This window comes from Trichosurus vulpecula, chromosome 2 (genome assembly GCF_011100635.1).
Source record: "Trichosurus vulpecula isolate mTriVul1 chromosome 2, mTriVul1.pri, whole genome shotgun sequence".
In the NCBI taxonomy this organism is placed as follows: domain Eukaryota; kingdom Metazoa; phylum Chordata; class Mammalia; order Diprotodontia; family Phalangeridae; genus Trichosurus; species Trichosurus vulpecula.
Genome location: NC_050574.1, coordinates 183,348,648 through 183,369,458, shown reverse-complemented (window position 1 = coordinate 183,369,458; position 20,811 = coordinate 183,348,648). Strand labels below are relative to the sequence as shown.

Here is a 20,811-nt window from a genome sequence, read left to right as displayed (position 1 = left end):
AGGCTGCTCCTTTAAAGCTAGCTACTTTTTACCAAAGACTTTATAAAGGAGTCATATTATTTTCCTATCTGAGCATTTTAACATGTTTGAACATAACAGCTTTTTGCTTTTGTTTTTCTATCTCCAGTGTCCACTGAGGCACTACAGATAGTGAGCAGACTTGTGATTTCATTGGTACTGGGAGCTCCAGGTGACAAAACTTCTATCAATGGAGGTGCCACCTTCTCTTTAATTTATGGTCTTAGAGAACTGCCTAGGGCATAGAGATGTTAAGTGATTTGCCCAGGGTTATTATGTAGCCAGTTGGGTGTCAAAGGGCAGCTAGGTGGTGTAGCAGATAGAGTGCCAGACCTGGAATCAGGAAGACCTGAGTTCAAATATGTACTCAGACTTACTAGCTGTGTGACCCTGGGAAAGTCGCTTAACCCTATTTGCCTCAGTTTCCTCATCTGTAAAATGAGCTGGAGAAGGAAATGGCAAACCATTCCAGTACTTCTGCAAAGAAAGCCCCTCAAAAAGAAATCATGAAGACTTGGATATGATTGAAAAATGACTAAACAACATATGTGTCAGAGTTTTGGGACTTGAATACAGGTCTTCCTAGCTTCGTGGCTGGCTCCCTATATTCAGTATAGTGTGCCCCTTCTATGGTATAACTTTTAAATAAAGCCATGATGTACTTTCTTCATAGGTCTAAAGCCCCTTTAAGAGTTATGGAAATCTTATTCCTTTCATATCAGGTGAATATTTTGAATCTCATTCACATTCTATGCTCACCTATTATAAATACTGTCAAAGCAGTGACCTGAGTATAATTAATTCATTACATATTTCATATTTGCTCTATGTGCTTTGTAATAGGCTATGCCTTTATGCTAATCTCTGTTAACACCTTGGGCAATGATGTAAATGTTAACTATTCAAAAACAATTGATGAAAATGATGATGCTATACATAAAATGCACAGCATGTGTCAGAGATCACACTATTAGCCTTATAAAAGATAGAAATCAGTCTTTGGTGAAAGAAAACAACTTTCCTTCAGCAGTAGATTATTTCAGGGAACACTGAAGAATTTGTGCAATTTATTACAAAATATCTAGAAGTGTATAGCACTCAGAAGTTACTTTGGTTTAGGTTTCATAAATTCAAGAACATTTCTTTAGATTTTGTGCCTGAACAGCTCGCAGAGGATTTACTGGTCTCTGGGAAGGCTTTTGGCAGAAGCTCTAATGTTCGTCACGTAATCAAACTTTAAATCAACAGAGAGTTTATTCTTTTGAAAGGCCATAACTTCCCAAGCTAACTGCTATAGCTTTATCTGTGTTATTTAGAATAATACTTAGACCTATGAGAGGCAATTCCTGACATCATTACTTTAGTTTAGTTTCTTCTAGTTGTTATTTTGGATGATTTAAATATTCTTTCAGTTTGAGGTCTTTGCATATTCTTAAGATTAAGCTTCGGAGGCTTTTTTTTTTTTTGGCTTGTAACCTAAATTAAACTCTAGTATAAATTAAATAAGACCACATATTTAATAATGAGTATATTACAGAGAGAGAAACAAATGTAAATATAAAGGCAGGTTTAATGAAGCTGGGAAATGGTTTGGGACTGTTTATTGATATGTAAACAACATGGGCTCATAGGGCCACAGGCAGCACATGCTGGTGTGAAATATGGCTTCTTATAAGGTATTTTCTTTTTAGTGAACTGTTTAAGTTGCAAAGCCAACCAAACCCTTTAAGGGAAGTTTGAATTACAAGTTATTCTAAAGCAAGATTCCAACTAAGGCCCCCAGATGTGGAAAACTGCCATTTGTAAATCATCAGATTTTAGATATACAGGGAAAAGTACAGCTTGTACGCCACCATTCCTCTTTCTGCCATTCATGCCTACTGTGTCTTCACGGATTAAAATACTTCATAAATCTGGATGCAAGTCTGTCTTTTGGTTTTGAAGATGATGTTCTTAGTAGTGATTATTCATCTATGGGGCAGAATGGTGCATCAGAAAGATTATTGGCTCTAGAATTGGAGGGTTGGGGTTCAAATCTCACCTCTGACAATTACTGTGATTTTTGGCAATTAATTTACCCTCCCTTATAACAATAATGATAATAATAGCTAGCATTTCCATGGAACTTTAAGAATTGCAGAGTGTTTTACAAACATCTCTCACAACAATCCTGGTGCTATTATTGTCTCTATTTTACAGATGAAGAAAATGAGGCAGGCAGGTTAAGCGACTTGCCTATGGTAACTTAGGTGGCAAATGTCTGAGGCCAGATTTAAACTCAGATCTTTCTGACTGTAGGTCCAACACTCTATCCACTATATGCCCTAGCTCCCTAGGCCTCCGTTTCCTCATCTCTAAATTAAGGGTTTGGGCTAGACAGCCTCTGTGGTTCTCCCTTCCCAGCTCTAGAAGCAAACCCCTCCATTATAATCCTATGATCCTATGACCTGAAAGGCCAACATATAGCTGACACTGCTTTCCACTGTAGACCCATTAGGAAACTGTACCCTGTTTAAGATTTATAGTCCTTTATCCAAAAAGTTTGCCATAGCTTACAACTTTTCTTTTTATAATTGTGGTTGAATTAAAGTTTACTTAAATTGATCAAGTCTATTCCTCATAGCTGTAATCTGCGCCTGTCAGCTGTGTGTTTGTTTTTTCTTTCCCAGCCACTGACATGCCTCATTACTAGACAATGTGTTTCAATGAATTGTTAATGACTTTGCTTCGCTCTTTAAGAAGGATGTTGGAAAAAAAACCAAAAAACCTCCCCAGGAAACAAGCATAAAAGGGCAACTTGGAAGATGGAGGTTCTGAAATCTATGTCATTTGAGGTCACTGGAAATATTTAGCTTGGAGAAGAGTTGACTTTTGCTCCATACTTAAGTTGCTTATGAAACAGCTGCAAGGACATGGTATTCTATTTCTGGCTTCTGTGGTAGAAGGTTATAGGGGGAGTGGGAGAATAAAATCATGAGCTGAATTAAGGAGGATAAAGTTATTACACAGGAAGTTTGGAAGGATTTGTATTAGTGAATTTGATTAGAGGTTGAATTTTGGTAAGATAAATTTGGCAACATTTGAGAGAAATTGAGGAAAATTTGAAGAAGAATAATTTTCATGTCCAGAAACTGGATTCTATTCTGGGAGACAAGACAAGCAGGATCAAAGAAAATTACAGAGATCATAAAAAGACTTCCATCATGGAGGATTGAGGAGGATTAGGGAGAATTGATGGTATAGAATCAAGAAAGAGAAGGTGATGGCCAAGGCAAGGTAAGTAAGAAAAGGTAAGTGGTACAATCAGAAAGTTAAGCAAATTGATAGAGTGGATTGGATTGATGAGTGGGGCAAATTAATGAAAAAGTCAGGTGATTGGTTAATGGCTGAAAAAAGTGGGTTTATTTGTGACTGAGTTATTGTTGAAACAAAGGAAAGGAATCTGAGTTGGGTTGTCAAGTTATTGAGAGGCATTTTTAGGATCATTAATAAGGTTCTTCCACTCTCAACCCTCCTATGTTGGTTAGGCTAGCTTTTTTTTCCCCATCGTAGGCAAGGAATCTAGCCCTAAAACGTGATTGGCCTAAGGGGATAAAGATTCAAGTCATGTTTCCATTGATGCAATTTCCTGGTGGCCATATTGTTGTAGCTTCTTGGTCCCTTAAGGGCATAAATGGACTTGAGACTCTTCAGATTTGGTAGAAATTTAAGACATCACATCTGGCCCTACTGCCCAGATGTGCTTCTATATTGGATGAGGGCACTTCTATCTGAACTACGTACTTCAGTATCCCTTCTATGCTATGGCTAAGCAACCTCTTTTTGTTAACTGTTAAATGACCTAAACTACCAGGGTTCCAGGTTGAATCAGGCCTGATTTGTTAACATGAGGTGAAAAAAACTAAGAAACTTTAAGCCAAATGCTAGGATTGAGGTATAAACCTCATGTTTAAATAAAAAAGACTCTGGAAAGAAGTCGACATGATTGAAGTGTTGGTTCCTCTACATGTTGGTATTTTCCCCCAGTCTTTATTTCCCTCGCTTCAGGGGCCTGAAGAGAACTGGAACAGTATGACCTCTCTCTTGAAGCCAGAAGCCAGGAGATCAGGGTCTCTCTACTCCCTAGCTCTCACTAATGTTGCCTGTAAAGCAGGTAAAAGCACCAAGTAATCAATCTCCCTCAATGAAGAGAGTCTTATGCAGAAGATCCTGATGGAATCCTAATAAAGCTGCCTGGGCCCAGCCCCAATATCTTAACTTCCTTATGGGCCCCCAGATTCAATACAGCCATTGTCTCCAGCTAGCCTCTGCCCCCAGATCCAATTCTCATGTTTAAATAGGTGTGTTCATACACTCAACCACAACCACATTATCCATCTATCCCAGGACCACAGTACCTAACTCTCCATCTTGACCAGACAGGACCACTAGCTAGCCAATTAGAAAGCAGCACCACCAGGATATAGTCCAGGATGTTTGACCACTAAACCACAGAAGGGGCTTCCCCTAAGATAGCACCTGAGCAGTAATAGTAAAGAACTGACCTAGAGTAAATTTATGATGTAGAGAGGATTATAATATTATTATCATACATAAACACCCTCCCACCCTGTTTGGGTTTTTCTGCATAGTGGATAATTGCATGCACAGTTCCACTGAGGCTGGGACCTCTCCCCCATTACCTAATCCCTTGACAAATCCCTCCTGCCCTTTAATATTCATAGTTTCTGTTGTATAATCAGCATCATTACACTATAAAATTGCTTGTCTTGTCTTACTAAATTGCTGGTTCCTCTTGGAACCTAGCCCACTTCTGAGGGGCATTAATTCTCAATAAATGCCTTCACTTGGATTTGAGGTAGTCTGAGTCTGAATTCTTTGAGACGACCCCCCAACACACCATGAAACTGCAACAACCCTTTGAGCCAAGGGTTACACATTTATAAGCATTTATAAGAAATAAAATGGGAAATCTCAACCATTATAGAGACTAGGGGAAATCGTGCAGTTCTTTGCATTGAGTGTGTGATGCTTGTCTTTCTGACACAATGGAGTGACTGTTATCTATATTCTGAGTCCAGGTTGATTTCCTTCTAGAGCAGAAGACAAAGGGACCAGAAGAATGCTTCTTCATACTGTGGGTTTGTTAGAGAGAAGGAAAGGTTCTGAAAAGAAACTGAAGCAAGGCTTCAATGGGGGAAACAGGTAATATGAGGTGGGGGAGATGTTTTACCCTTAGTAAAATGATGGATAATGGAAGAAAATGACACAGAAGGAACAGGAAAAGAAAACAACAACTATAGAGCTAGAATTTAGAGTAGATTTGAGGCTCTTTCTGAAGAGAAGAGAACTGGATGTTCTGAGGAGGAAGAAGCTACACGTCCATCTAAGGATGATATAGCACAACAGCAGAAGCTATTAAGTGAGAAGCCATCTGGTAAGGGACAAACGAAGAAGATAAGAGAAGTAATTGGTAGAAGAAATGTTCTCTGCTTAGAGGTACTAGGGCAACTATTTGTCAATCTGATAACAACAAAAGGTCTATCGTCCAGAGCATGTATCCAAGACATAACAAAGAACCTCCCAAGACTTTTCAAAGTTCAGGACAACTACCTACTTCTGGTGATTGATTCACAAATGACATATCTTTGCTAGCAATTCTGAATGGCTACATGCTGTTAAAAAAGAAAAAAAAAAGGATAAGTAAATGTGGGGTGGAGTGTGGTTTAGTTGTTGTTCAGTCATTTCAGTTGTGTTCAACTCAGTGGCCGCCATTTGCAGTTTTCTTGGCAAAGATACTGCAATTGGCCATTTTCTTTCCCAGCTTATTTTACAGATGAGGAAACTGAGGCAAACAGGGTTAAGTGACTTGCCCAGGGTCACACAGCTTGTAAGTGTCTGAGGCCAGATTTGAACTTAGGAAGATGAATTTTCCTGACTCCAGACCCAGCACTCTATCCATTGTGCCACCTAGCTGCCATGGAATATGTACTATATGTATTAAGAATACAAAATTTTGTTGAGGAAATCAAGGAATCAAAGGTGGGGGTGAGGGGGACCCATGACAGATGGTGAAAGGAGATTGAAACAAGTTATTCTATCATTGGATTATACTACAGAGCTCCTGGATAGAAAGAGGAAATAAGAGTTTGGAAAACAGATAACTAGTCTGGCACAGAGGCATGATATAATAGTGATAGAGAACATCAATTATCCAGACAAAGAGGAGTTAAGAACTTCATGACTTGCTTTAGTACTAATTTCATTTCTCAAAAATGGAGGAACTATCAAGGGGAAATTCTATTCTTAATCTGATTCTCACTAATAGATAGAAATTGGTTGCTGGAATAGAAATGATGCTAATCTTGAAGGAAGTAATCACTCCATCCTATAGTTAGAGGAGAGAAAACCTAAGCGTGTCTGACATGCACCTTAGATGTGGCACAAGCAAATTTCAAAGAATCCAGAGAAAAGATATGGTGCCATGGAGTAAAATGCAACAAGGGAATTCAACCCAGGAAGGATGGGAGATGCTTAAGACTAAAATTCTGAAGACACAATAGGAAACAAGTCCAGGGAGGAGGAAAAAAAATGAGATTTGTCTGAAGAGACTAGTGTGAATGCAAAGGGAACTTACCAACCAAATTAGATTTTTTTAAAAAAAGCAATGTACAGAAGGTGGAAGCAAGGGCATGTAACAGATGATGAGTATAAGAACCTATTATGATCCTGTAAAAATAGTATGAGAGATGCTAAGGATTAGAATGAGCTGAAACTGGCAAAGAAAACTAAGGACAACAAAAAGAAGAGAAAGGAAGATGAAAGAATGGATAGCATCTTTTCTTGGGTTGGACAGGACAAAGATAACTGATGATTGATATTAAGCACAACCGATCAATTTGAAGCCTTTCTATCTTGACAGAACTTCCAGACCTTGCTTGCAATCCTTAGCCTAGCCTTTAAGAACTCAGAATAATTTCTATGCCATAAGGTAACAGAGTAAGACTCTAGTGGAAAGTTAATCCATATATCATTGGATTGTCTATTATTCAAATGGAAGAATTAATATTAGCTTCTGGTTTTGTGTTCCTAATAAAAATCTGAGATTGTACCTAAGTAGGGTTTACCTGTTGCAGGATGATATATAACTTCAGTCTCTTTCAAATTGATTATTAGTTATAGTTTGATATAGGGTAACTAGGTGGCACAGTGGATAGAGTCCTGTGTCTAGAGTCAGGAAGACTTATCTTTGTGAATTCAAATTTGGCCTCAGACAATTACTAGCTGTGTGATTCTGGACAAGTAACTTAACCTTATTTCTCTCAGTTTCCTAATATGTAAAATGAGCTGGAGAAGGAAGTGGCAAACCATTCCAGTATCTCTGTCAAGAACCCAAATGGGGTCTTGAAGAGTCAAACATGATTGAAAAATGACAAAACAACAATAAGATAGTTACATCTCAGAAAATCAGAGCTTGATTTATTGTTTGCTGATTATCCAGACTTCAGAAAGTGATGGTGAATATGTTAACAATACAGATTAAACTTGGTATCTTATGTGCACATTTTGCCCCCCCCCAGAGAAGCAGTTTTTAAACATTTACTCCCCTGAGGGGAAGCCATTAGCTCCTCAGCTAACCCATTCTTTTAGATATCTTGTTAGGAAGTGTTTCTTTACATCAAACCTAATTGCTTCTTTGTGACATCCAATAATTTCTCACTGTTCTGCTTTCTGGGTTGAAGAACATGCCTTATTTCTCTTCCATAATATTTAAAGAAAACTTTCGTGTCTCCCCTTAGTCTTCTCTCCTCTAGGCTAAACATCTTGAGCTCCTCCACTTTCATGAACTCAAGGCTCTTCACCATCCTGGTTGTCCTTTTCTGGATCCTTTCTGACTTAACAATGTCCTTACTAAAAATTGTACCAGATTTGAATTCCAGGAAGTCCCAATCTTATCTGACAAGGTTAGAGTACAACAGGATTATCTTATTCCTGGATACCATACCTTTCTTAAAGCAGTCACATAATCTTCTTTGGCAGCCATAGCAAATGACTGCCTCATATTGAATTTGCAGTTCATTAAAACTCCCAAAGCCTCTCCCCATCTTATACTTGAAGTTTAATTGTTTGAATCCAATTAAATAACTTTACTTTTTTCTCATATTAAATTTACTTTTATTTGATTCAGGCCATCGAGATTATTCTCTTTGTGGCATCATTGTGTGTGATAACTATAATATCTATAATTCGTCCAATTCATTGAATAAAAAGTGTCAAGCATTATAGAGTGAAGCACAGACCGCTACGGCCCACCACTGGAGAGACGAGAGCTGTCACTACACTACTGGAAAAGATACCCAGGTCTATGCATGATCACTTGTGGGAAGCAGATCAACTAGATGCCATGCTATTCAGTTCAATTAAATAGCAATAATGAGGCATATCTACCCCCTCACCATTTTGCATACATCTACGGAGGCCTGACCTTGGGGATTTTTATTATGAGACCCAGTTCTATGAAGAATATTTGTTAGAACCTAGGATTACAGAAGGGCATTGAGAGGTAATAGAATCCAACTCTCTTATTGTATAGATGAGAAATGAAGACCTAGTAAGGTTAGGTGACTTGCACAAGTTCAGATGGGTAATATGGGGTGGAGCTGAGATTTGAACTCTAGGACCTTTGCTTTAAATGCATCACTCTTTCCACTATACCATTTAACCCTCTGGAAGTTCAATGCCAAATATATAATCAAAGGGTCCTTTATGATTTCTGATTCTTTATAGTCCTAAATGTCCTATCTGTTAGGCTCTCTGACCACCTGCAAAGATCAGTCCTATAATAGGGAAAGTAAGAGTATAGGAAATATGAACGGCTGATGAAGTGGGGAAACAAAAGGCACGTGGAATGTCACTTGGGACTGATATAGGCAAAATATGAGAAATCTTTGGGAAAATTAAATGAGAAAGGATAAAAAGATGATAGGCTATAGGAGGGGGAAAACTAATGTACAAAAATATGGTTTAAAGAGAACTTTCAAAAATTTTAGAGTTAATTCCAGTTATGGAGAGGGGAAAAAGAAGGAACCACCATCACTAAAACCAATCACTAAAGATTTTTCTTATCTTCCTGAAATGGTAAGTGGGTAAAAGTGTGATTTGTTTTTGCAAAGCGCATGTATGGGTCAGTAGAATGCCCTATGGCTTTCCCCCAAATGCCACAAACCTGTTACTCGAAGTTTATCTGTCCCAACCACAACTTCCTTTTCATCGACTGTAAACAGAGGCCGGCCATCCTTGGAGTTGATCTGGAATTGCTGACTGTGGACTTCTACCATTTTGGGACCTGAAGAATATATTACAATATTTAATTAGTAAATAAACAGATGCAATGTGATTCGCGCATTCATAGAAGCCAGATCCACCAGCCAATTCCAAATTATTTGAAATTTAATTGTTCTCACTAGCCATGGTGTGTACTAATTTTGCTAAGGTCCAAGCCTTTATGGGTAATTATAGTTTCTAAATAGGAAGACAAAATATGGTTCAAATTGAATCCTTGCAGAAAGTACTAATGTATTATCAATTTATGAATATTTTTTTAAGTTTGTCATATCTTGCAAAAGAAAAAAAAGCTACCTAGTTCTATTCAGCATTATTAGAAATTAGAGAGGCATAGTGGATAGAGTGCTAGGCCTGAAGTCAGGAAGAAATGAGTTCTAATCCAGTCTCAGAAACTTTTTAGTTGGGTGATCCTGGGCAAGTCACTTAAACACTGTCAGTCTAAGTTTCCCTATATGTAAAATGGGGATAATAATATCTCCCAGAGTTGTTGAGCATAAAATGAGGTAATGTTTAAAGTACTTTGTAAATTTTAAAGCCCTTTATTATTACTGCTACTACTGTTTTGTGTTTGTATTCCTTTGTAAAGATTTTGCCTTCTGGAATGTCAAGTTTAGGAGTATGCCTTACAAACTGTTAACAATGATTAAAGCATAACCAATAAAGAGAGAGCTATCCTAGACTCCAATCTGGTCATCTACATGAAGAAGGGGAGAATTCTGACCTTTTGGGCCTCTTTCAATTCTATACAGCACTTTCTGGTTATGTATTAACATGACAGAAATTGTTTAAAGTTATTTCTGAAGTTATTTTCAAGAATCTGGGGCAGCACCATTCATGAAGAATTACTTTACATACTTGTAAACGAAGGTCATAATTACTTTTCAACTTAACCAATGATATTGTTTTTGTCTTCATAAATGAAAGGTATCTTCAAACTGGGAAGAGTAGGATAAATATCATTAGGTGGGAATTGAAGCCTGGGATAAGAAAGGATATTAAGTGGGTACCATGCTACTCGAGTTGAATTCAAGTCTTTAGGCCTGAGGCTCCAGATAGTTTTTAATGATATTTTCTTTCTCCCCCTTCTGGCACTATGTAGTATAATAGGCTTCAGAAAAGAGAAATTATGGGCTACATGTCTAAATTAAGAAGCAACACCCTTGTCTTTCCTCCTCTACCACCTCCAAGTTGATGACAGTTGAATCTGACTTTGAACTTGGCGTGCTAAAAGTACAACTTTGCCTTCAGCTTTTAGGAAATGATGAGGAACAGGCTTTAAAGATTCTATACAGAATCTCTAGCTAGAGATTCTAGCCACTTGTCCATGATCCTGGAGAAGTTGAGTAATCTCTCTGGGTCATCTGTAGACTAAAGGGACTAGACTGGATAGCCTGTGAGGTTCTTTCTAGCTCTAGATCTATGATCCTAATATCCCAGGAAGAATAAAGGATCTTAACATAAATTCTCTCATTTTGTCCTCTTCAAAAATCCTCTTTAGCAATCCTTTGAGTTGGCAAGGTACAGTAATCCTATTATAGATAAGGAATATGAGATTCAAGGAGGTTAGATACCCAACTAGTAAAAAGCAGGGCTAAGACTCAGGTCCTTGGTGTTTTGACTACAGGTCCAACATTATTTTTTATTTTAGTTCAATTTTATTTTATTTTATTTTCAGTTCTGAATTTTCTCTCTCCTTCTTTCCCCTTTTCTTCCCATTGGGAAAGCAAGAAAAACAAAACCCATTACAAATATATATAGTCATGCAAAACAAATTCCTGTATTAGTCATGTCAAAAAAAGAAAGAAAATAAGGCAAAGAAAAGAAAATATTTTTCAGTCTGTACTCTGACTCCATCACTTCCTTACACGGAGGTGGAGAGAATGTTTCATCATGAGTCCTTTGGAATTGTGGTCAGTCATTGTGTTAATCAAAGTTACTAAGTCTAATTAAATTTATTTTTTTGGTTACATTTTAAGTTCCAAAGTGTCTCCCTCCCTCACCACTCTGCAACAGAGAAAGCCACCATTTCTCTCTCTCTCTCTCTCTCTCTCTCTCACACACACACACACACACACAGTACTTTCTCTGGAGGTGGATAGCATCTCCCTTCATAGCTCCTTTATAATTGACTTGAATATTTATAATAGAATGATTTAGTCGTTTACTGTTATTCTTGAAACAATATTGCTGTTACTGAATACAACATTCTCTTGGTTCTGCTCATTTCACCCATTATTTCATTCAAGTCTTTCCACATTTTTCTAAAATTAACCTGCTCGTCATTTCTTACAACACATAGTATTCCATACCACAACTTGTTTAGCCCTTCCCCAATTCATAGCATTTCTTCAATTCTTAGTTCTTTGCCACCACAAAGAGAACTGCTATAAATATTGTAGAACATATAGGTTCTTTTCCTTTTTTACCTGATCACCCTAAGAAACAGACCTAATAGTGGTATTGCTATGTCAAAGGGTATACATAGTTTTATAACTCTTTGGACATAATTCCAGATTGCTCTTCAAAATCATTGAATCAGTTCACAATTCCATAGACAGTATATTAGTGTACCAGTTTTTTGGCATTCCCTCTAACATTTGTCATTTTCCCCTTCTATCATTTTAGCTAATCTGATAGGTGAGAGATGATACCTCAAACTTGTTTTAATTTGCCTTTCTCCAATCAATAATGATTTATAGCATTTTTATATGACTATGTATAGCTTTGATTTCTTCATCAAAAAACTACCTGTTCATATCCTTGACCATTTATCAACTGGGGAATGACTCATATTCTTATAAATTTAACAGCTGTCTATATGTTTGAGGTAGGAACTCTTTATCCATGAAACTGTCTATAAATCTTCACCATATTTTTTTACTTCCCAGTGGTGGTAGGTTTATTGCCATCTGTAGAGGCCTTGTGGCAGATAGCTGAGCCAGGCCTTCAGGGATGGGGGCTTCTCCAAGTGGCCAATGGTTGATCAAGGTGTTCAGAGATGGGGGCTATTCCACATGACAGATGACTGAGTAGGCCTTCAGGAATAGGTGCTCACTTCTCCAGGGGCACGTACTTGAGAAGCTTGTCTATCAGGTCGACATGGGCCAGCAGCATCCAATGGCAGCAGTAGTGCTTCAGGCCTAGCATGTCCAGGGCATCCCCTTTGGTGTACTTTACCTGCAGCAGCCCCAGGTAGGCCTCTCATTTGTTGCTCATGACCTTGCCACATGTGAAGCAGTGCACTAGGATGATCACGGCAAGGGTGAGGAGGCAGCAGCACTGGTGGCAGGCAGACATTCAGAAGATCCTCCTCTTTTGTCCTGTTCTGGCTGCCTTCACCGTTTCTTATAGCACAACAGTATTCCATCACATTCACAAAGCATAATTTGTTCGACCATTCCACAAATGATGGGCAATCCTTCAGTTTCTAATTCTTTGCCACCATAAAAACCTGCTATAAATATTTCTGCGTGTTTGATCTTTTTCTTCTTTCTTTGATCTCTTTTGGGATACAGACCTAGTAGCAGGATTGCTGAGTCCAAGGTATGCACAATTTAATAGCATGTTGACCTTGGTTTCAAATTTCTTTCGAGAATGTATAGACTAGTTCACATCTCCAACATAGTGCACTAGTATGCCTGTTTTTCCAGAGCCTGACCAGCATTTGTTATTTTCCTTTTTTTGTCACCTTAGCCAATTTTATGGGTTTGAGTATTCCTTCAGAGTTATTCTTCACTTCTTGTGAAATTGTTACTTCACTTTACTCCCTCTTCAGCTTCAAGTTGAGTTAGCCATTTCAACTATACACTATCTCCTGTTCTTGAATTCCTTGTCCCCCTTGTCCAATTGCTATTCTTCCCTTGCCAAATCTCAGCCCTGGATCCCTCCCATCATCTAACTCCTCCACTCCTACTTACCAGCTGCTGAACAAATATGGAGGAAGAGTCTGCTAGTCAATCGCCTTGCTGAAAGTCTCTCCCTACTCCAGGGCATCCTCCACTCAGCTATCAATGCGATATTCCTAAAGTGCAGATCTGACCATATCCCTACTCAGTAAACTTTAGTAGCTTCCTATCACTTCTAGGATTAAATACAATATTCTTTGTTTGGTGTTCAAAGTCCTTTATAACCCACCTTCTCCCCTTTCCAGTCTTCTTATACCTTAAATCTTCCAGGTACTTTGAAATCTAGTGATAACGACCTCCTTGCTGCTCCTAGCACAAGACATGCCACTTCCCTACTCCATGCATTTTTGTTGGCTGTCCCCCATACCTGACATTCTCTCTTGCCTCATCTTAGCCTCCTCATTTCCTTGGCTTCCTCCAAGTCTCAGTTAAAATCTCCTTTATATAGGAAGCCTTTTCTGATCTCCCTCAATCCTAGTGCCTTTCCTCTATTGATTATTTCCAATTTATCCCGTATAAAGTTTGTTTGTACATAATTATTTGCATGCTGTCTCCTGCAATAGACTGTGAGCTCCTTAAGAGCAGGGACTATCCTTTGCCTTTGTATCCCTACCACTTGGCAAAGTACTCAACACATAGTAGATACTTCTTAATTGTTCATTGACTGACACCCATGCTGACTGGGCCCACACTGCAGCAGAGTAATCTTTTTATTTCTCCCAAATTGATTCCTTATCTCATTCCATGCATAAGTTATTACAGACTTTCTCTTCTCTCCTTAAATGTCTACCCACATCCTTCTCCTCCATCTCTCTCTCAGCTAAGGATTTTGCCTCTTACATTACTGAAGAAGTTGAGATCATCCAACATGAGCTCTCTCATCTTCTATTTTCTTCAACTCAAAATACCTAGACATCATCTCCAACTTTCAACTCTTTCTCCCCAGCCTTTGACAAAAAGTTGACCCATCTTTCCAAATCCAAGCCCTCTACATGTACATTTACTCTCATCACCTCCTGTCTTCTCCAGAAGATCATATCCTTAATCATTCCCTTTCTCTCTTGAATCTTCAGCTTCTCCCTATCAACTGATTATTTCTCTACTGAGACATTTCCAAGTCTTTCCTATCTTAAACTATCTTTGTTGGACCCTACCAACTTCTCAAATAATCATCTTACATTTCTTCATTCTCAAACTCTATGAAAAAAGTTGCCCAGACTCACTATCACTACTTCCTTTCTTACTCTCTCTTCAATCATTTGCAATATGGCTTATTATGTCATCGTTAAACTGCTTTTTCCAAAGTTAGCAATGATCTCTTAATTGACAAAGCAGATGGTCTTCTCTCAGTTCTAATCCTTGTTGACTTATCTACTTCATTTGACACTGTTAACCACTGTCTCTTCCTGGAATTTCTCTCATCTGCATTTCCTTGACACTTTTCTCTCCTGGTTTACTTTCTGTCTGCCTGACTGACCCATCCTACTCTCCTTTGCTGGCTTATCATCCATATTATGCCCCCTAACCATAGGGTTGCCTAGGAGTAATGTTTTATACCTTCTGTAAGCACATCAGATCCTATGTGTTTAACTATCATCTCCATGCAGGTGACTCCCAAATCTATATATTCAGCTTCAATGTCTCCTCTCAGTCCCTGTCTTACATCACCAATTGCCTATAGAGCATTTCAAACTGCATGTTATGGGGACATCATAACTCAGCACATGAATAACTGAGCTCATTACCTTTCCCCTCCTAAATCCTCTCCTTTGACCAATTTTCCTATTTCTATTGAAAGCACTACCACTGTTCCAGTGTGTTATGGTTGTAACCTCCATATTATTACTCTCTACTCCTTATTCTCCCTTGACCCACATACATAGTCACCAAATCTTGTTTTCACTTTTACATTTCTCATTATGACCCCTTCTTTCCACTCAGCCAAAACTCATCAGCACTCCTTGTTCAGGCATTCATCACCTTTTACCAAGGTTACTTCAACATCCTTCTAATTGGTCTCCCTGCTTCTCCCCATCTCAAGTCTCTGACCACTTTCATCCATGTTCCACACTCCTGTCAAAGTAATTTTCCTTAACTGTAGATGTGATTGTGAGACTTTCCTTTTCAACCTACTCTAGTGGCTTCTTATTGCCTCTAGGATAAAATGTAAACTGTTCTGTTTAATTTGTAAAGCCCTATTGCCATGGGCTCTAACCTTTATTTCCAGCTTCAGTGTCTATCACCCACCTCCATCTCCCACCATGCATTCTGTGATCCAGACAAACTGGCCTTCCCTCTGTTCCTTGCGCAGGTTACTCTTTGTCCATCTCTGAGCACTTGCCATCTCACATGCCTAGAATGTACTGCCTTCTTATGTTGCCCTCAGATAAACCCCCTCTTCCTTTAACACAAAGGTCAAATGTGGTCTTTTGCATGAAGCTTTTTTCTGATCTGCCCAACTAGTGTCCTCTCTTGCAAACTACTTCGTATTTTTGCATGGATTTGTATTTACCACATTGAATTTATGTATATAGACATATGCATGTATGTCTAGGTATATACCTATGTGTTTATGTATACACACTTGTCTCCTCCCACTAGAATGTAAGCTCCCTGTGAGAAGGGATTGCTTTATTCTTTGTACTTTTATCCCCAGAGTCTAGTACAGTGCCTGGCACATAGCAGATATTCAATAAATACTTGATGATTGATGAAAGGCATAAGTCATCTCGACCAACAAGATGAAATTTAATAAGGATAAATGCAGTGTCACTTTTTGGAGATTAAAATAAGGAGATGACTTGGGGTTGGTGATAGATATTTCTTCAAGTATTTGAAGGGCTATCACAAGGAAAAGTGATTATCCTTAAGCTATTTGTACCTGGAAAGAAGAAATAGGAGAAAGAGGTAGAAGTTGCATAGACCAACATTTAGACTTGATATAGGGGACAACTGTGTAATGATCAGAGCTATCCAGAAGCAACATGGTCTTGGAAGAGAGTGGGCTTGTCTTCATTGGGGGTCTTTATTTGAAGGCTGATTGCTTTGGGGGCAGGTTGTGGATGGGATTCTTATTCAGGTATATGTTTGACTAGATGATCTCTGGGGTAGGACCCTTTCACTGCTGTGATTCATACTTACTAAATCTGTAGATGACACAAAGCTGGCAGGCATAACTAATATGTTGGTTGACAGAATCAGGATTCAAATTATCTCAAACAGCATGTTGATGTTAACAGGGATAAAAGCAAAGTCACTAGTTAAGGTTAACAAATCAATCACACAAGTTCAGGATGTGAAGAGGCCTGCCTTGATAACACTCCAGATGAACAAGATGTAAGGGTTTATAATATTGACTCTGGTTACTATCAAGGCAATAGTTTAATTTTTTTTCCTGAAAAAAGCCAATACAATGTTAGATAGAAATGTCATGTCCAGGATGAAGGAAATGACATCTTTTTATAAACATATGAAGAGAATTGTGTTCAGTTCTAAACACCATCTTTTAGGAAGGAAAATTTCATATTAGTGTTTGTCCAGAGGACAATGATCAGAAAAATCAGTGGTCTTGAAATAATGCCTAGTAAAGGATTGTGGGAAAGAGTAATATTTAGCCTGGAGCAAAGAAAACTCAAAAAATAAGCGAAAGCCATCTTACAAAATATGATAGGGATAGAGACTAGGGACTGGACTTATGATTTCATTGGTGTAGGGAACTGCCAGATGAGAAAATTCCTTTTACTAATTCATATTAGAACTTTCTTTGCAACTTATAGTCTCAGAGAGCTGTGGTGTCACACTCAAATACACAGGGGGACAGATAAACTGTGCATACGGATCCCTGAGACAGCAAATAGACTTAGAAAACCACATATTAATGTATTTATGTTTTATTGTATTTTTATTTATTTTGGTAAATATTTGCCAATTACATTCAGTACTGTTGCTGGCTGTATTGTAGCCAGCTAGCAGTGTGTTTGACATCTCTGGTCTAGAGTAGTGAGAGGTTAAGTGACTTGCTCAGGGTCACACAGCAAGTTTATGTCAAAGGCAAAATTTGAACTCAAGTCTTCACTTTAAGACAAACTCTCTATTCATTATGCCAAGTTATCTTTCACAAAATTTGAAGGGTTTCTAAAGAGCAGAGGAAGTAGTTTTATTATGTGTTATTTCAGAGGACAGGGCTACAACCAGTGGATGGGAGATACAAAGGCACCGATTTTGAAATTGTAGACATGGGAGGAGCTCAATAAATACTAAAGCTATCTCTGTGTGACCTTATTTTGTTAACCTGAAAGGGTTCTTCAGGGACTCTAATTTCTGATCCAAAGTTCTTTGTCATCACAATGTAACAGAATGAGCATTGGACTGTTGATCGGGAAAACTAGGTTCTGGGTAAGATTCTTACCCTTATTAGCTGTGTGACCTTGAGCAAGTAACTGAACTTCTCTACACCTCAGATCTTACAAAAGTTGTTTAACCTCTTAAATTCCTCATCTGAAAAAAAAATTGGAATAGATCTCTGAGGGAGACCCTTCCAATTTAAATATCCTATGATTAGCACTTAGCACAGTGCCTGGAATAGTATCAACATCTGGTTTGATTTTGATTTGAGGGCCCAAATCACATTTTTTTTGGGGGGGGCAGTGTTGGTTAGACACAACTCAGTCTTTCTCATCTTACCTATTGTACCTTCCAACTACATACTTGCCTTCCTTTACATTGCTTTTTTCTCTGCTTCTGGTATAAACTTTTCTTCCATGTTAACTCTGAGCTTTCACCTGAAGATTCATATTTTGAGCATAGAATCGTGTCTCCTCAAATTTTGATTAATAATGGTTGTAATGAGAAAAGGATTCAAAATGTAGCAAAGGAAGCTGAAATTAAAATTAAGTGAAAATGGCTGTAGATTCATTTTATCTATGAAGACTGAGTTATCTTTCTCACTGGAAATTCACAAAAATGTTTCTTAGATGCATTACTTTAAATTTTCAAGAGGCATGACCCTGAAATTTGTCTCCACCTATTATTTTTTAATCAAGGTTTAATTGCAGAATTGTCAGCAGTGAAAAGCTTTAGAAGCAAAGCATTTTCATGTAGGCTATAGAAATATTTCTACAAAGCAACATAAAATAATAGGAGGAGGATAATTTTAAAAATCTGTCAAGGGCTTTGTTCGGAATTTATAAGAATTTCATATCATAATAGAAACAGCTCATCTTTATTTTACAAAACAGAATTTATTACTTAAAATATATTTGTTCATTGAAATTTCATTGAAATATAAATATTAATTTTTATATTAAAACAAGTTTAAATTCTGTTTTTCCCTAGATGGTAAGTTCTTCATCAAAGAAATACTTAATCCCCTCTAAATAATTCAGAGGAATTTGTAATTAATCTTTCTACTTACTATAATATAATGTATCTTTGGCTATCATGACCTAACTGGACATTGATTAAAACTGAATAAACAATAATTTTTTCAGCAGAAACCTTTAAGAAATAAATTTTACTTTTTTATCTTTGAGATAAGGAAAACTTTATTGGGTAAAAGGAGTTTTTAATGAAGGCCTTCTGGGACAAATGAAGAAAGAAAACGTTAATGATTTTATGATGTTATTAATTAAGTTAAGTTTATGAAACTGGCTTCAGGGGTTTCCTTGTAAAAGTGCCATCAAACTCTTTCTTATGTACATCATGCCTCATTAACACTCTTTTCTCCCTGTTATGTCTTTAATGAAAAAATGCCACCATTTGAAAACAAAATGCACAACATTGATTAAAGAAACTCACAAACCACAGCAGCCATTTGTAGATGATAAGTGTACTAATTGTCATCTACAAAGGAATTCGTAAATTAATCCAACATTAGTTTTGCCCAAATGACTTTTGTTAATTTTATTAAACTAATGCATATAAATAGACAGAATGTTGTACAACATAGAGTTGGCCATTCCAGTCAGGAAGATGAGAATGCAAGTCTTGGCTCTGATATGTAAGTCACTGTGTGACCATGAGCAAACCTCTCAGTGCTCCAAGAAACTGTCTAAGATTGCAAATTACAGGGCAGTTGCTGATATGCACTTAGGGAGGGAATTCCCACACAGAGTTTCCCAATCAACTAAATCACAGGTCTGGATCCCCAATGCTACATGTATGCATTCACACATATGTATACAATAGACCCGTACAGATGATGTGGTATAGCAGAAATACCACTGTGCTCGTGTTAATGAAGAAATGGGTTCTTGACTCCAGCTCTGATAGTAAGTAGTTTGGGGTTCACTTACTATATTAAAGACTAAGTGGATTTGGAAGGTTTCCTGGAAGAGGTTAGTTAGTCAGTCAAACAACAAGCACTTATTGGACATATGATATGTGTCAGGTAGTGTAATAAGTGCTAGGAACACAAAGAATTGGGGGTAGGGAGAGAACCTACCCCTGCTTTCAAGCAGCTTACATGGAGGAGACATGCCAACAAAAATATGTAAATGAAAAATTATATAAAAGACAAATTGGAGACAATCAATGGAGAGATGTTAGTATTAAGTGGAATTGATGAAGGCTTCTTGTAGAAGGTAGGATGTTAGTTGGGGCTTGAAGGAAACCACAGAAGTCAGGAGGTAGAGATGAGAAGGGAGAGAAATCCAGGCACAGGGGATAGCCAGTGGGAAAAAAGGTGTAATAGGGAGAAAGAGTGTCTTGTATTAGGAATGGCAAGGTTGTTATTATTTAGTTGTTTTTCAGTCATGTACAATTCTTTGTGACCACATTTGGAGTTTGCCATGTCCTTCTGCAGCTCATTTTATAGAGGAAGAACTGAGGCAAATGGGGTTAAGTGACTTGCCTAGGGTCACACAGCTAGTTAAGTGTCTGAGGCTGGATTTGAATTCAGGTCTTCCTGACTCCAAGCCCAGTGCTTTATCCACTGTGCCACCTAGCTGCCAAGAATATCAAAGAGCCCAGTGTGTGTGTGTGTGTGTGTGTGTGTGTGTGTGTGTGTGTGTGTACACAGGAAAAGGATATAAGAAGACTGAAAAGGTAGGAGGGGGCAAGGATTTAAAGGACTTTGAATGACAGATGATTTTCTTTTTGATCCTGGAGGTGAAAGGGAGCCACTGGAGTTTATTGACTGAGGAGGGGGGGGGTGATATGGTCAGACCTATACTTTAGGAAGATGAATTGGACAGCTCAGTGGAAGACAGACTGGGATGAGAAGAGATTTGAAGTAGGAAGATGAAAAGGCTGTTGCAATAGTCTGAGAGAATTGTGATGAGGAACTGGATCAGAGTGATGGCAGTATCAGAAGAGATTAAAAAGGCATATTTGAGAGACATTGGGAAGATATAATTGACAATATTGAACAATAAATTGAATGAGGAGGGGTGAAGAGAGTGAGGAGCAGAGGATAGCACCCAGTGGGTAGCTGGGAGGATGCCTGTGTTCTCCTTAATAATAGGAAAGTTAGGAAGAGTGAAGGGCTTTGGGGGTGTGTGTGAAGAAAATGAGTGCAGTTTTGGACATGTTGACATCATGATGC

The 20,811-nt window shown here is 38.0% G+C and overlaps 1 protein-coding gene and 1 pseudogene across 2 annotated transcripts in view; both read right to left on the bottom strand.

Moving 5' to 3' along the window:
* SGCG (sarcoglycan gamma) overlaps positions 1 to 20,811 on the bottom strand; it is a 260,838-nt gene that overhangs the window by 76,610 nt on the left and 163,417 nt on the right. For both annotated transcript variants that reach the window (XM_036742841.1, XM_036742842.1), the window contains exon 5: positions 9,245 to 9,364. In XM_036742841.1, the coding sequence (XP_036598736.1) occupies positions 9,245 to 9,364 (120 nt within the window). The remainder of the gene's footprint in view (positions 1 to 9,244; positions 9,365 to 20,811) is intronic.
* On the bottom strand, positions 12,415 to 12,660 carry LOC118839973 (annotated as a pseudogene).